Source organism: Mchenga conophoros, linkage group LG15, assembly GCF_057382185.1.
Source record: "Mchenga conophoros isolate Kocher_MC1m ecotype Shallow Benthic linkage group LG15, M_conophoros_male_GT1.1, whole genome shotgun sequence".
NCBI classification, from domain to species: Eukaryota; Metazoa; Chordata; class Actinopteri; order Cichliformes; family Cichlidae; genus Mchenga; species Mchenga conophoros.
In genome coordinates this window covers 5,105,759-5,121,815 of record NC_140540.1, presented here as the reverse complement: position 1 = coordinate 5,121,815, position 16,057 = coordinate 5,105,759, and the positions used below count along the sequence as shown (strand labels likewise).

Genomic DNA, 16,057 nt, shown 5'->3' with positions numbered 1-16,057 from the left:
GGAATATTCAAGTGTGGCTGGTTTTGCTGCACGGCAGCGCCCTCATCCCGGCGAGGTTGCAACTGTGCAGCTGATGAGGGCAGGTAAAAAACACAGGGAGTTTAGTTTACCTATAGGTAAACTAAACTCCCTGTGTTTTTCTGAGCACATAAAGTTGGACCACATGAATTATGCGCAATCCTTTTAGAGAAAAATATATTATCAGAGTCGTTTTATTACGCAGTAGACCTGGAAATAGTTTTTACAGTGATTGGAGAGAAACCCACGATTACCACAAATACTTTAAGCCTTTAAGACCCTGGAGAAATAGGCTATTACTGTATGATGTCGATGACTGTGTGTGTGTGTGTGTGTGTGTGTGTGTGTGTGTGTGTGTGTGTGTGTGTGTGTGTGTGTGTGTGTGTGTGTGTGTGTGTGCATCTTATTTCAAATTTGTATTTTCTTTCATTGGCTGATGGGGACCAACTCATATCATCACTGCATGTAGAAAAATGGCACTGTAACATCTGTAACATCTGTCTCCTCACGTGGAGGACAGACAGACTCGATCAAAGCTCCAGAACTGTGGCTCTGCTTTTCAGGAAAATGGGATCGTTGGGTTGTATGGTGCGATTTATGTTCACACTGGTATGCTGTTGATTGTACATGAAAGTCAGGTCTGATCTGGGGTTTTTTGTTTTTTCATAAATCTAATGGGTCTGATGAAAGCTAGTATGAGACAAAACCACTGCCAATTTCTATAATGAATAAAATTCACGTTTTATCATATATGTAAAATCTAGGTGTCCAGAAATAACAGTTAAATGTACTTTATCAAACTGTAACTAAAACTATCACCACTTGGGGGCGCTGTTTCACTGAAGGTGTGCTAAAACCAGTGACTGTGCGGGTTTTTTCTGGGGGGGTTGTTTGTTTGTTTGTTTTTTGGTTTTTTTACTTTATTTTAAGTCCTACCAACTTCCTGCAGAGGCTTTGGATACTTGCCGTTTTTGTTATTTAGTTTTTTAAATGACTGAATAAAGGTCACATTGACTCCTTACACCATCTTGTGGTAGAAATTGGTATTACATGAAAAATACAGACGTTTTAGCTTCAACTGAATCTTGGATCTCTTCAACACAACGCGTGCAATATTTTGGACAACTGCTTGACATAAAGTCACTGCAGCCTTTTTCTTCACATTCTCTTGGTAACCTTAATTAATATTGGAAGGCTCTATAGGAGGGAGCAAATAGCTTTGATTGGTCCGACCGTCCACAACAGTCCCAGTTTCTTATGTGGCCCTCTGAGAAATTTTTCACCTCTGCTCTAAACCATTTTTAAGCACGTGAATTTTTGTGCCCCGAAATGAATTAAAAATAAAAACTACATCCTAGAAAAATTAAACAATCTGAAACTTTTTGGGGGAACTTAAAAGTTAATATAAAAGAGGAAAAAGCTGAAAAAATATTTTATTATAAAACTTTTCAGCACAGAAAAAACGAGGAGCCTTTGGGGTCATGTGTGTGTTATGACTGGAACGCCCTGGAACAGCCATTCTATATTTTAAAATCTTGTCAATAACAAATACCCCCACACTGAATTTAAAAAAAGGTGTGTGTGTGTGTGGGGGGGGGGGGGGGGTGCTGTAAGCAGCATAAATTGAACTAAAACATTTTAAAGAATCAAAATAAAACTTGACAAATGTTTCCATCATAAAATCCCAATCAAGCCTTTAGTAGTTCTCCTTTTCAACAGCAGAGGTCCTATTAACTCCCAAAGAGCACGTGGAGGATGCACTTTGAGGTCACAAATTTCCTGCACAGCTTTTTCTGTGTTAAATCTTTTTTGGGTGCAGATTTTTCTGTTGAAACACTGAAACTATGTGTGTCAGATGCTGCACACATTCTAAATGTGTTGTAACTTACGATGTTAGAATATGTGATATTTTAAACATTTGAGGCAGTGTCCCAGGCCCCAGAACATGAAGGAGGTCCAGCTAGCATCCTGGGAAATATATTATTTATACATCCTTTCCTTGCTCTCTGTCATTTGTGGATAATGTGTGCAAACCTGTTGATGTCAGCTAATGCAAGAGCTAGGCTTTTTTTGGCAAGTGTTTTATGATCAAAAGAGAAAAGACTTCCATGTCTTTGGATTCAGGCAGTGACTTTGAAAAGCGCAAGCCCCAAATGAAGTTCTGATGGGTGAGTACCAAGGTTATTATAGTCAGCTAAAATATTAATATAAGATATTAAAAATACTTTTGTTGACTAAAATTAAAAATATATATATTGTTAAAAGATACTCGCAGCCCCTCATTATCCTGTAGATAGATCACTTTTTATATCCCAGGTGATTATTAAAGAAGTTGACCTCTGACCTTAAGCTCAAGGTCACCAGCATTCGACCTCCTCAGTTTTTGTCTTTGCTTGTTTTCGTCTTGTTTTTTGTTGTTGTTGTTGTTTTTAATTAACTTGCTCGACGAGGTTTCGATGCATGAGACTTTTCTTCTCTACATCACTGTGAGTTAGCTGATTTCAAAAAGTTCAGTGTTTTAACACCTATAACACCTGTACTGATTTTCCTAAATTGTGCCTCTAACATATGCCCTCCATTCAATATAAATATATATTAAAAAAAAGACTAAAACTGACACAGAAATGAGTAAAAACTAAACTAAAACTAAACATTTTCAAACCAAAAAACTAACCTACAAAAAGCAACTGACTTTTGAAACTCTGGAATTAATTGAAACTAAACTGAATTACAAAAAATAAATGGTGAGTAGCCACAGGATAGCACCTGCCACAGCTGCAATCTAATGCTTCCAGTACAGACATGTACATTTTGCTTTTGATTTAACCATCAGTCTAGTTATCATTTGGAAGTGAGTGCCATCGAGGGAGGGTGTCCTATCACAGTCATTTATAAATCTTCAGTTCATCCATAAACATAGTCTGACAAAATGCAAAATATTTATGGCCAAAAATCACCTTTTGCTTCCATTTCAAGTCTAACACATTTGATTTCTAAATACTAAAAGAAAAATGTGCTCACTCTCTGTATCGAAGGCCACAAATGCCAAATGAATTAATTAAATACATCATTAAATAATTAATTAAATGTGTCATTAATACATTAAAACTGGAAGTAACTGATTTAATATATAAGTTACTTCAAATTAAAATTCAGTTTATTTATTTAAATACACAAGAAATGTATTGACTTATTTATTTCCAATTTTAACTGATTAATGACACATTTTTTTTAATTTTTTTTAATGGTACATGTATTTAAAGTTCATGACCTCTGATCTTGCTAACACCACGGGGGGGTGGGCAGCATTTCAGCAGAAAGCTTTAGTTTGACTGATCTTGAGGTTAGACTGAAACATTTTGGTTTGTCACTTACTCTAAAAGTTCAATGTGATAAAATTCAAATTCAAATTCAAATTCAAATTCAAATTTTTATTTGTCACGTACACAGTCATACACAGTACGATATGTAGTGAAATGCTTGGACAACTGCTCGTGACCTAAAGAAAACAAAAAAGGAAAAGGCTATGAATAAGAAAGGAAATAAATATGAAAAATTAAAAAGGGTAAATTTAACTAGGAAGGAATAAAATATAAATTAAGGTTAAAAATGAAATAACTGTACAACACAAATTAGAATGAAGGGTAAATTTAACTGGGAAGAATAAGATAAAGATAAATATATAAATTAAAGTTGAAAATAAAATAACTGTACAACAAAATACACAATACACAGTATAGAACTATATAAGAATGTATGAAGAAATCTAAATATAAATAAATATATACACAATAACAGCAGCTGTACAAGTATTAACCGGAAATGAAGAATATAGTGACCAGTGTTGTGCAAAACCAAAGTCCAGAAAGTCCAGTGTGTGTGTAAGAACCATATGTGTGGGTCAGTACTGTGTGGTGGTGTGATTGAGAGACCGTATCGCCTGCGGGAAGAAGCTCCTCCTCAGTCTCTCTGTGTTGGTCTTCAGGGAGCGGAATCGCTTTCCTGACCTCAACAGAGAGAACAGTCTGGAAAGCGATGTCATGGGAAGTCATGGGAACATTGCAGACGAATCACAGGACACCTGAACAATTGTGACGCACCTGCTCATAGACACATTCACTGCACACCTAGACTTTTCAAGGCTTTGCCAAAGGAAAGTGCGTGTGAGTTAAAGAGCCTGTAACCTTCCGGCTCTCTATTACAAAGTCTATTTGCTGTCCAGTTACACAGCTTTGGGCCAGTGTGAGTAATAGCTGAAGTTAACAGGCCAGCTAATGTTTGGCTGTGTGTGCTTACTCCATGAGGCTCCTCATCCTCAGCTTTCTTCTGAGAAAGGAAAATTCCAAGATCTTTCACAGTTCATATGCTTGGAACAATCAAATCTGCGAAAGCTAATACTGGAGCGTTCAGAGTTCCAGTATTGCAGGCTGTGGAAACTGTAGAACCAGAAACTGTTGCTCTTGTAATTCTCTTAAATCTCCACTTGAATGCTAAAAAAAAGGTCACAGTACGTGATTTTCAACAATTTACTGCTCATCAAAGTGTTCAGCAGCCATTAGTTCTTTTTAGCTACCTCATAAAAGCCTGTTGCTGTCATCATATTAAAGTGGCCCCATGTTTGTTGCTATGAGCAGCTGATAGCTGGAGCACAGCTGTAAACCACCTCTTTCTTTTATTATGGTACCAGCCACCACCACATGCACACACTCACACACATTAAACTGAACCACAACAAGTGTTTTCACAGTGTTTGTTTTTATTGTTTCTCCTGATTTAAAATGAGACTTTCTGGGTACACACTGTAAATAATCTAAGGTGGGATCTAAGGTGGGACATCAGCTACGAAACCGAAAACATCACATCAAACAGACTCGCTGGCACACATTGAGTTACAACAACAACAACAACAAAAAAAACCCAGCCTCTCTCTTACATCGCACACTCGGTGCCCACACACTCGGCAACTTCTCACGCAGCGTGATGGAGACAAACATTAGCGGTGAACACAGGCCTTCGGTGAAGTGCTGTGCAGGTACCAGCGTGTGACAAATTGAGCTATTGCTATGCTGTGCGGTGTGGCTACGAATGCATCAAAGCTTTCACTCTATCCTCAGAAATAAGTCCCAATTGCTGAATTGCAACAAAACCTGTATTTGTAGGTTTCAAGTGGTTCGTTGAGGCTTTCACATATTTGTTTTGGGGTTTTAGTACGCTCAGTAGCAGGGATGGAAAAAATAAATTGTCCACACTTTTCCCTATTTGTGCATTAAAAGTGAAGCAGAAGAGTGCAGCTCTTGTCCTCTGTGGTCCACCTGCGTGTCAGTAACAAATCTGAAAGTACTGGCTGGGTGATTTGATGGGGCTCTTGTAGCTCGACGTGTCATGCGGTGCGCTCTGGCCGCTTGAGGTCTTCTGGAAGTTTAAGGTGAAGGATGGGGTTGCTTTCCTCGCCTCTGGCTTGCCGCCCCTCTTCGCCTGAGGGCGATTAGGAGTGGGCGCGGGCCCGCTGTGGGCGGGCACCGCAGAAGCGGACTTGGCAGCTTCAGAAGACCCAGTCTTTCTTGTGAGGGGGCTCAGATAGATCTGCATAGTCACTAAGTGAAGCGGTGAAGTGAGGTGAGGACGGAGAGAGAAGGAGGTAAGAGTGGAGGAGTGACAGGAAAGGAGAGCGATGAAGAGAGCGTGAAGGGCGGATTGTGGGTGTGGATGGGATGAAAGAAAGACAAAAAATAAGGGTGGAAGGGGCGAGGGAAGGCACACAAGTCATGGTGAGATGTGGAAATATGAAAAGATGACGATAAAACAGGAGCTCAAGCACGATTCGCTTCATTATAAGTGTAAACAGTGGCCGTTTTGCGTTACTGGAGGTGTCAGACAGGGAAGAAGCCTACCTTTGCAGTGTGTCACACGCCTGGTTCCTGCAGCAAAGCAACACACATGCAATTCAGAGTTAAACAACGCCGGGTTTCTTTAACAGTCTTGTTCTGAATGCTGCCGGCGGGAACCAGTCAACTTACCTACATTCACTGCATCCTCTCTGGGTTTGCCGCTGTTATGTTGACGGAGAGAGAAAATGATACAGAGATGCCAGAGGACACGAGTGGGAGAGAGAAACAAAGAGATGCAGGGACAGAAAGAGAGAGTTAGCAGATCCGAAGGGAGATTTCATCCGACTATAAAAGGCTGAAATCTTGACACATCAGTTTCCGGTTGAGTAGGCCTAATTAAAGGTTTCCTGTGCTCGTGCCCCGCGTTTGCTCTTGAAACAGGATGTCTGGGGCGGAAATAAGTTTGATTTAAATTTAGAAACAAAATCGGCCGTAAGTCACCTCGAAATCAGCAGAGATCCACACATGATCTGGTTTGTGAGAAGTGTGTACGTGGGCAAAGAAATCTGAAACACTGTTACACAACTGTGCTGTAAATTTGACAGACGCCTAAGTTTGTTGTTTGTGTGTAAATTTAGAAATTCAATAACAGCTTCTCACCTGTCCTGAACTTTCTTGCTGCTCGAGGCTGCAGAGGCGGGTCGTGTTCTAGCGGTCTTACACGGGCTGTCTTTCACGCTACCAGGTGGGCTCTTCACACCGCTGGAAAGACGAAAAGAGCGAGTGGGGTCAGAAAAAAAGAAGAAATGGACAGCACAGAAGAGAAAGAGGAAAGAGCCAGAAGGTAAGGAGAGATTAATTAGAAAGGTGAAATAAGAGTGGAAAGAAATGAACCCGCTTTAATAAAGATGAGCGCGATGATGAGGGTGATTCTCCGTCTTGCTTTTTCCTCATACTGAGCGGCCGGTTTTAAGTGAATGGAGATTTACCACTCTCAGTGCAATTATATCAGAGTAGCCCAGATGTAGCACCAGCACATTAAGGTGCCACAGACATAGCTTATCATGCTCTCTAACTAATGCTATCTAATAGCAGTATCATTTGAAATGTAATTGAGAGGAAGAGATGTGCAGAAAATGGAGCGGCGCTTTATTGCTTTGAAAAAGAAGAGGTTGGTGTTGGGGATCGTTACGGAGCATCCGTGTGCAGTTTCTTAGATACCGGAGGCTGTCTTTCTGATTGCCTTTGCATGTTAAATAATGAGAAGCGAAGCTCGCTAATGAAGACTGAAGCTGCTTGATTAGCACACGCTCGTATACGTTAGACTTCTCTTCTGGGTGAGGTGGGGTGAGAAGGTCTGCTGTGTGAGATCGTTCCACAGTGAGCAGTAAAGAAATTTAATGCCTCGTTTAACGGCAGACATTTAAGTCGGCTTGGAAAATACACAACGTGATCTCCTGCACATATTCAAAAAGTGAAAATAATCTCCAGCTCCCTCCCAGAGGACAGGGTACCTTCGGGGTGGTGTTGGGCTGTAGTTCCTGGTTGTGGTGCTGGAGGGCAGCGTGGTGCTCTTCTTCAGAGAAGCTGTGCTGGGGGTCACCATGGGGGCTCTGGAGGGCAGAGCCAGAGACACTGGCCTGGCTGTGGGAGCAAACACACACACGCATATTCTGTGAACTGTGTTTGTTGTGAATGCTCTTTTTGTTGCCTGCACAAAGTCCCTTTTGAGAAAAAGCCATGACTGGATTTTTATTAGCATTTCTGTCGTTAAACACTGAGCACATAACTGGGTTTGCACGACTCTGGGATTAAGCAAAACAAAAATGATTTGATTCAGCTTCTCAAACACGATACTTTACTCTGCTTTGTGAGATTTGTCTCTAAAATTTGAGCACACATGCTTGGATTTGATAAACTGTGATATTCAATTTACTCTGTGACTACATATAGACCTAATCAACAAAACAAAACCCGTCTCTTTAAAACATCTTTTATTTTCTCCATTATGCACATTTTTAATAATATAGTCCCATTCTAGCAAATGCACCTGAGGAAGAATGACTGAATCAAGCACATCATGTACAATCTATAAAAAAGTCGATGTCTTCTCGTGTACAGCAGGCTGAGGGATTAAAGCACTTTATGTATCGACACACCTGAAATCCTTCCACTGGCTTGTAGATATGACAGTAGATCTTTGCTCACCTTTGGCCCCCGGTGCTCTCCTGCCAGCAGCAGCAGAAGCAGCTGCTTGGTGCTCCTCAGAAATGTTGAGTCTCTTCAGGACGTCAGCCAGAGCCATCTTCAGAAGCTGGATTTCATCTTCTTGCATCTGCATTCTCTGCTCGAGATATGTCAGCCGATCGGCCACATCCAGGCCGCTGGCCGAGCTGCGGTCGTCTGCGGATATGAGGACAGATAGCATGACATGTTTTGCATTATCATTAGAAAAAAATGCTTCCTTTAAACAACTGCCTGCCTGAAATAGATGCAAGCAGCTGACTTGACATCAAGATCTATAGAAGGTGTAATCAGAGAGAGGGGCAAGCTCTTTAGCGTTCCCTTTTTCATGGCTGCACTGTAGAAATCTAATGAGGTCATCACACAGCTGGACATAGATCATCCCCGCAGACACCATGCAGCAGCGTGTAAACAATGGCGTCAAAGCACACATCCAAAACACCTCTGCCACCATCATTTCTCTTCAAGTGATTTCTGCTTCATCTTTAACTGCAGGCAATCTGTAATCCAACACGGTCACAATGGGTCAAAGGTGGCTACCATGGGAGATGCTGGAAGCTGAGGAGCAGTCAGGGTGCTTCTGCAGGCCAGCAGGGCCTTCCTCCACCCCTCCAGACTTCTTCCTCCTCTTCCTCTCCTCTCGCGAGCATACTTTTTCAGTGCTTGTTCCTCCTCTTGCTCCTATCAGACGGGCCTGCTCTCCCTCCATCTAATTTTGATCCGCTGGCGTTGACGTCCACTAAGATTTCATCTCTTTTGCTCCACTTATGTCGCACACAGACACACACACACAAGATCAGCCTTTCTGGTATTTTAGCCGCCTTTTGTTTTTTTTAGAGCATCCAAATGGTATTACAGCATCTGCAGCAGGAGATGAGGGTCTTGGTGTTTAGATCCTCTCACGTTTCCTTGGTGGTCGCCGGGTACAATCTGTGATGTGCAGTTGTGTATGACAGAGCTTAAAGCCCTTTACTCAGGATGAGAGTGTATGAAGGTGGGGGCGGGGCTGATAATGCTTAAAAACTCTGCAGTCGTCCAATCCAGCCTAAATTGTGTGTACGTGTAAGTGTACTTGCATGTGTGTCTCTGTGTGTATATGTGTGTGTGCGTGTGTACAGACTACAATGTTAATCCCACAGCCTGAGCCTCTTTGACCCCGCCCCCACACGTAAGCCCCCTGTCACTAACAGCGCTGGAGACACAGAGAGGAAGCAGCAGAGATAAACCTGAGACACTGCTTGTTCTTGTGCCGTGAAGCTGTAAACATCTTGCACATCCACAGAGTTACAGTTTACAGTGGATGTCACTCTGAGTAACGGGGAGGATGAGGCAGAGACAAATAAAAACTAATGCATCTTTGTGGTTGCACAGGATTTAAGAAGAAAAAAACCCAGTGAAACAGGAGTCGGCTGAGCGGCATCATTTCCCAGTCGTGCTCAGCCAGAATATACAAGAAGGATCAGGGATCAGTTGCATAATCTGCTTCCTTAAGTCAACAAAAACTCTGATTCCCAACCAGGGGTGCTTTTACCCGAGGGGGTACTTATCCAGTTTGCCAGGGGCTGTGAGGATAAATCGTGAAGAAGCTCAACTAATTTGATTAAGTAAGCATTTTGGTTTGATTAAAAAGTACATCAGCATAATGAGTTAGCTGTCCAAACCATAATACCACTGTTGCATGAAAACGTGTTAGCCTCAGTAGATTTATTTTGTAACAATTGTTGCACCTTGTACTTTATTGTGATAAAAGAGTGGAGACAAGAAAGCTGAGCGATAGCTCAGCTAAGGGGAAAAGACACACAGTAAAGCACAGCCGCGGCTTTAAACTTACAGCATATGGGTTGCTTGCTAGATCCGTTTAGCTGAACAGGCTCTCGGGTTTAATTAATTAAACTGAATATACTAATAATGGTAATAGGTAAGAGTAATAGATACAGATATAAATATAAATAGTAATAGAAAAGTAACAAAAAATGGTTAAGTGACTAAAAGTGCAAAAAATGCATAAATATCTGGAATTTTAACCGAACTACAGTATAAAATAGCTAAAGGTGAGTCAAGAAAAGCTTAAAAAGGCTAAAAGTATAAAATAGCTAAAGAGTAGCTAAGAATAGCTAAAAAAAAAAAGGGGGGGGGGGTTAAAAGTATAAAATTACTAAAGAATATCTTAAAAGTGGGCAAGAGTATAACAAACAGTAGTTAAGAATACCTCAAACGGACAAAAGGCAGAAAAACTAAAGTAATGCTACAACGTTTTAAAAAGTTAGCGTTAAGAACTGGTGGATAAAAAGGTAACAAGTAACACATAAACAAATAGCTTAGGGCTAATGTAAAAGCTGCCATTTGTATATAAAATATGGATAATAACCACTGTGATCTCTCCTACTTTTTTCTTGATGACTCAAGTTAGAATTTTTGACCATAATCTTAATCTTTTAAAACCACGTGTGAAGAACCAAAAGGGAATGTAAACAGTAACCCAAGAACACTGATATCATTGTGACTTGTCAGTCACGAGCAGCGGAGTTCAAGACAAGCAAGGCAACATTGCTCAGCTTATGAAATATAAAAATAAACTTAAATTAAAGTATAATGATCTCTCTCCTTTAGTCTCAGACTGAGTTGTCATGAGGCTTCATATAGAAACACAGCTAGGATTAGCAAGTAAATGAGCTTCAGTGATTTAGCATCGTACCAGATGAGTTCCCTCTTGCCAACCACCCACGGTCAACATGTGTGATGTAGAAAAGATTGAGTTTGAAAAAGCTGTTAATAACTCATTCAGTGCACTCAAGAAAAGTGCTGACAATGATGGAGAGAGGACAGCAGCTGTGACCATGTCCAATCGAATAAAACAGCCAAGTTAAGCAGGTGCACCTCACAGCACTTTCAGATTAGCATTTATGAGAATATCTCAGTCTACCATGTTTAATCAGCTGTTTTGCCAACACTTCACACTGATTTTTCATTTGAATCCCTCCCTGTTGACAGTTAACAATTAACCAGCACACTGCTCAAGCCTTTTAATTCAGCTGATTTTTCTTCATTATTTTATTTTTAAATTCTTTCTGAAAACTGTTTTTCTGAGCTCATGAACAATTGATTTTCTTTCATAGATATGTGGCACTCACAGGACAGCAATTTATAGAATATATGATGCTGAGCATAAAGTTTTAAAATGAGCCCAGTCTTAAATACAGCAGTAATATTACACTATTTCATACTGATGGGGGATTTTACTTTGAATATTTTACAATTTTCCAGATTCAGTAAGAGGACTAAATGTAACAATCCCTGATAATGCATTTAAATGAATACACTCATACCAAACGATGAATCAGATGGAAATAATAATAATAACAATAATAATAATAATAATCTCAACTGCATTGACCACTATTATATAATATGCAGTTTAAACTCCAATCACGTGGACAGGTTTGGAACTTACACTGTTGTTTGAATGCTTTCAATGTTTTCAGAATGTAGCGTCTGTGAAGTGCATAAAGTGCACGTTCAAACTATTTTTAACTCTCACTTGTTGCCGTAGTTCCTTTGAGAATCGAGTCTAAGCGCTGACCTGTCCAGGATGACGATTTTCAGTGTAATTATTCAGGCAGTAATCCGCCTCTCATGGAGAGTTGTGATTTTTGTGTAGGCATGTGATCTTCTGTTTCTCCTCCTGTCCTGACCATGACATCATCCTCGTGCTACCTCCACGCAGCCCATATGGGACTGAGATTAGAATAGCACATAATCCCAGTGCTGTAAAATGGAATTAGCAGCCCAGAGCTCAGTCTCTGCACTAACTCGGCCCTACAAAGAACAGGCAGGCACCCTCAGCGCTGCTCAGGCAAATGTAAACACACATGCAGCCCCGTGCATTAAGTATATCTGCTGTTTCTCAAACACAGTCACACGCACGCACTGCCAAGTTATCGCAGTGAAGGCTTCCAAACTTCACAAACTTATATACATTTAAGCAAAATGCAAATACGTTGAGCTATAACTGCAGCACGGAGAGCCAATGGAGCGTTTTAATCTCGGTTTGCAGCTGGCGCCTCTTGAATGGAGGAACGGCAACCGTCTGCTCGTATCAGCAGTCAGCAGCCTGACACACACACAGGCCACGTGTGCGCACGCAGTCCTTCACATGTTAGTCCACTGATGCTAATATCCCAGCAGGGACAGGGCATTTCCCCAAATCTTCTCAGATAAGACACATCCCACAACACCCACAGCTTGACTATGACTATGTCACATGTGAGAAGTAAGAGAGATGTTTAGGATTAGTGTTTGGCTTTTTCTTGTTTGACAACCAATAGGGTCCAGCAACAGCAATCTAGCAGCCTGGGAAGATCTTTTTTTATTGGTTTTGTTGTTGTTTTTTAGCCAGTGTATTTATGAGAATGTGAAAGAAACAGAACAAAAACAAAACGTGTCATTAAAAGCAATCGTAACAACAATAATTTATGCCTGAAAAGAGAGCGATCAGGTTCTTAAAAGGTTCTGTCAGACACACCTGTTGAGTCACATTCTTCTTCAAACAAAGTTTCCAGCTCAGATTTGTTTTCATTTTGTTTTCTGGACACAAATAACAAACTGATTTGAATAAATCTGTCATATTGGAAATCATGCATGCACGAGTTCTCTTTCTCTTCATTGTAAGATTTATTCATACGCCACACAGACCCTTTACCTTAGAACCACCTGCAAAATTCTGTGCAATGCAAAACAACAGTTGTGCATCAGCTCTGCTTTTTTTGGTCAGTTTTTTTTTTTTACGTCAAAAAGCTAACTGTTCTTTTATCTTTAATGTTGGTTTAGCTTTGAGGTTTTAAGGAGTAAAATGTTAAAATGCCAAACTTGTCTCAGAGGAGATTTCACAGCTGTAACTAATAAAGTGGCCTGTGTAGTGAGAACTGTGTGTATTGCATTACGTGTTGCATCCAACACACACTCTGCCACTGTATATGAGGAATGCACAGCAATAATAGTGAAAATAGCTGTGTAATTGTTCTTTCACATACCAGCTCATTTACTTTGGGCTTAGCGTCCTCCTCCATGCATCTGTGTGCAAGCAGATGTCAGACCAAAACTACATGGAAGTGATGTACGTGAGAGAACGAGCTGCTGTGGCCGTATACCTGTCATGAAGTCAGTGTCTGGTGCCAGCAGGGAGTCGCTGTGGTAGCTCTCCTTCAATGAGGGCCTCCTCAGGAGGCCGTGGGCTGTCTCCTCCATGCCTAGACCGTGATCCAGCAGCTCCTCCATGTGACTGTCTCCCTCCGCTGTGCCTTCTGCCATAGCCCAGACAAAGTGTGCAAGCAGGATCCCACCTTACTCTTACTTACTCTCCAAAGCTTTGCTGCTGAGCTAATTCACCTTTCCTAACAAACCAGTGGACACCACCTAATGCTTTCCCTCCCTCCCTCTCGCCTGCTGTCCTGTAAGAAATAAGTGGAGCGTGCTGGCAGAGGGTGATGTCACTCATAGGACAGATTAAGGAGCCGGTAAGCCATCTGAAGCTCAAGAGAGGACAAGGCTGTGACAGTAGGAGTCTCTCTCTCTCTCTCTCTGTAGACAGGAGCCAAGGAGGCCTCAGTTAGGGAGAACACTTTGATGCTAAATAAACCTTCTTGGAAGATAAATAGCTCAACTCCTGTCTGCAAACATCCACCTACTGCTCTAAGGAGGAGGAGAAGATGAGTAACAATTACTGACCTGTATGCAGAGGATAAACACTGCCAACAAAAAAAGAAAGAAAAGAAAACAAACAGCAGGGTGGAACCATGCAATTTGCTGTTGCATGCAAAGTTGCAGAGACGCACACAATTGCACTCCCCAAAACAGCTTACATCAGGATACCATCCGGAGTGGCCGGCTCTGGTGTACTGTAAGGATGATGAGATTCAGAGATTAGGCAGCAGAACTTGATTAATTACAGTCATCAGGAGGACAATAAGCCGGACGTGGTAATTAGACCAACAGAGAAAGAAAGAAGAGCAGATGAAAAGCTAGTTAGGCAATTGTGTCAGGGTCTCCCCCGGTGTAAGCTGGCTTTTTGTCTATTTTGCATTTGCTGGATTGATTCTTTCTCTAGCAGATGCTTCCATTTGCTGATCTGTCAAAGCAGCTTTCTGGCTTCATACATAAAGGACAACCTTGAGTCTGCAGAATGTTTTATTTTTAATATTTGGTTATCTAATGTCTTAAGTTAATTCTTAATGCCATTTTTTGTGCCCTATGCTTACTGCTGTTGAAATAATTGAAATGAAAATCATGAAACAGTTTGACTGTGATCAAGCATAAATGGGGAATGCAGTATGTGAATGTTAATACATGGAAAACTATTTTGCTTCTTGCCCATCCAACTTGCTGCCATGGCGAGGTGCATCTCTGGTGGATCGATGCTGTTGTAGCCGAACTATATACTTACATAGGAAATCAAAAAATATTTGTTTTTCTCTACATATTCTATCACATCACATTATTGTCTTATTTTTACCCATGTATTATGTGATTCACCAGTATTTTAATATTGTACCTGCTTGATTAATCATTAAGCACATAATGTTTTGTACTTCAGTACAGTATTCGAGAGGCTAGTTTTAGTATAAATGTATTAAACAAAGAAATATAGAGGACAACAGGCTGTGACTTCATGTTTCTGTGTATGAATTAACTTGTGCTTCAATTATCAGAACTCTGAGACTGTTATGAAGGATGGGAGCTTTCTAATGATGACAAAACCATTACAGAAAACAAAGGGGAAAAGTAAATAAAACATAAGAGACAAAGAAACTCACATTTGAAGTATTATTCAAAAGTTTAAATAAGGTTTGGTGTTACTTTTGGTTATAATTACTATTATCAATTAAATGGATTTCTATAGTTTATCTGTATATATAACCTATAAATATATTTCGGTATGTGACATACCCATGCATGTTTTTTATCTGAATATTGTAAATTCATTTCAATATTCATTTCAATTGACCAGTGATCACCTGCTACATTATCAGTAGGGTTCTGGTGAAGATTTACATGCCTGACTTCTTTGTAATAATGTTACAATTTCCCATTGGGATCAAAACAATATTTAGTACGGACCAGTGATGCAAAACTGTATATATTCTAATTAACTAATATATACTAACCTCTGTCTCTCTTCCACAGCATGTCTTTATCCTGTCTTCCTTCTCTCACCCCAACCGGTGGCAGCAGATGGCCCCGCCCCTCCCTGAGCCTGGTTCTGTTGGAGGTTTCTTCCTGTTAAAATGGGGTTTTTCCTTCCCACTGTCACCAAAGTGCTTGCTCATAGGGGGTCATATGATTGTTGGGTTTTTCTCTGTATGTATTATTGTAGGGTCTACCTTACAATATAAAGCGCCTTGAGGCGACTGTTGTTGTCATTTGGTGCTGTATAAATAAAATGAATTGAAATTAATTATATAATAGTATGGAAAAATGCAAAAGGTGGCCTTTAAAAGATGGATACGTTTGATAAATAGTGCATCCTGTAAAAAAAATGTTTCATTACTTAAAATGTTGTAAGCTAATTTTTGATTTGGAAAAGACAGACGGCAACATTTCCTTTTAACCCTTGTGTGGTGTTCGTATTTTTGTTACTCAGCCAGTGTTCATGGGTCTGGTGGACCCGCTAGAGTTTTGGCTTTCCAAATTAACACTATCAAACAATTTTATGTTAAATTACTCAACAGATGTTTACTTCATCCCAATTACAAGACATATGAACAGCAAACATGGTTAATTTTTTCCCTTTACCTTTGTTAGATCACATTTATGAATTAATGTGCTTCTCGTTTTTCTTTTATATAAAATGTTATAAATAAATCAGTTATAATCAAGTGGAGTGAGTGGAAAGACACAACACATTTACACGTGAAAAAATAATTAATTGTTTAATTTTTCTTTTGAAAAAAACTGAACACGGGTCTCACAGA

At 40.3% G+C, this 16,057-nt stretch overlaps 1 protein-coding gene and 1 long non-coding RNA gene across 3 annotated transcripts; one reads left to right on the top strand and one right to left on the bottom strand.

Annotated features, from left to right (window-relative positions):
• Window positions 1-3,434: 3,434 nt before the first annotated feature.
• On the bottom strand, window positions 3,435-13,546 carry LOC146557556 (uncharacterized). 2 transcript variants are annotated; one of them, XM_085246299.1, is made up of 7 exons: window positions 13,238-13,546; window positions 8,055-8,249; window positions 7,361-7,490; window positions 6,507-6,608; window positions 6,036-6,067; window positions 5,910-5,936; window positions 3,435-5,612 (listed from the first exon to the last, which is right to left on the bottom strand). In XM_085246299.1, exons 1-7 carry the CDS (start codon window positions 13,395-13,397, stop codon window positions 5,338-5,340), a joined length of 921 nt encoding a protein of 306 aa, XP_085102425.1. In that variant the 5' UTR covers window positions 13,398-13,546; the 3' UTR covers window positions 3,435-5,337. The 2 variants fall into 2 exon arrangements, with proteins under 2 accessions (XP_085102425.1, XP_085102424.1); XM_085246298.1 differs by lacking the exon at window positions 13,238-13,546 and adding an exon at window positions 8,631-9,032.
• Window positions 6,262-15,568, top strand: LOC146557555 (uncharacterized). The gene is made up of 2 exons (XR_014888494.1): window positions 6,262-6,690; window positions 15,270-15,568. It is a non-coding gene; the product is annotated as an uncharacterized LOC146557555 (long non-coding RNA).
• Window positions 15,569-16,057: the final 489 nt, after the last annotated feature.

Bases quoted from the DNA above. Each gene is read 5' to 3' on its own strand.
- LOC146557556 (XM_085246298.1), bottom strand. From the start codon at position 8,799: ATGGAGGGAGAGCAGGCCCGTCTGATAGGAGCAAGAGGAGGAACAAGC. The intron at 7,491-8,054 runs GTGAGCAAAGAT...TTGCTCCCACAG, and splicing joins GAGAGCACCGGGGGCCAAAG to CCAGGCCAGTGTCTCTGGCT. The intron at 6,609-7,360 runs GTACCCTGTCCT...TCGTCTTTCCAG, and splicing joins AGCCCAACACCACCCCGAAG to CGGTGTGAAGAGCCCACCTG.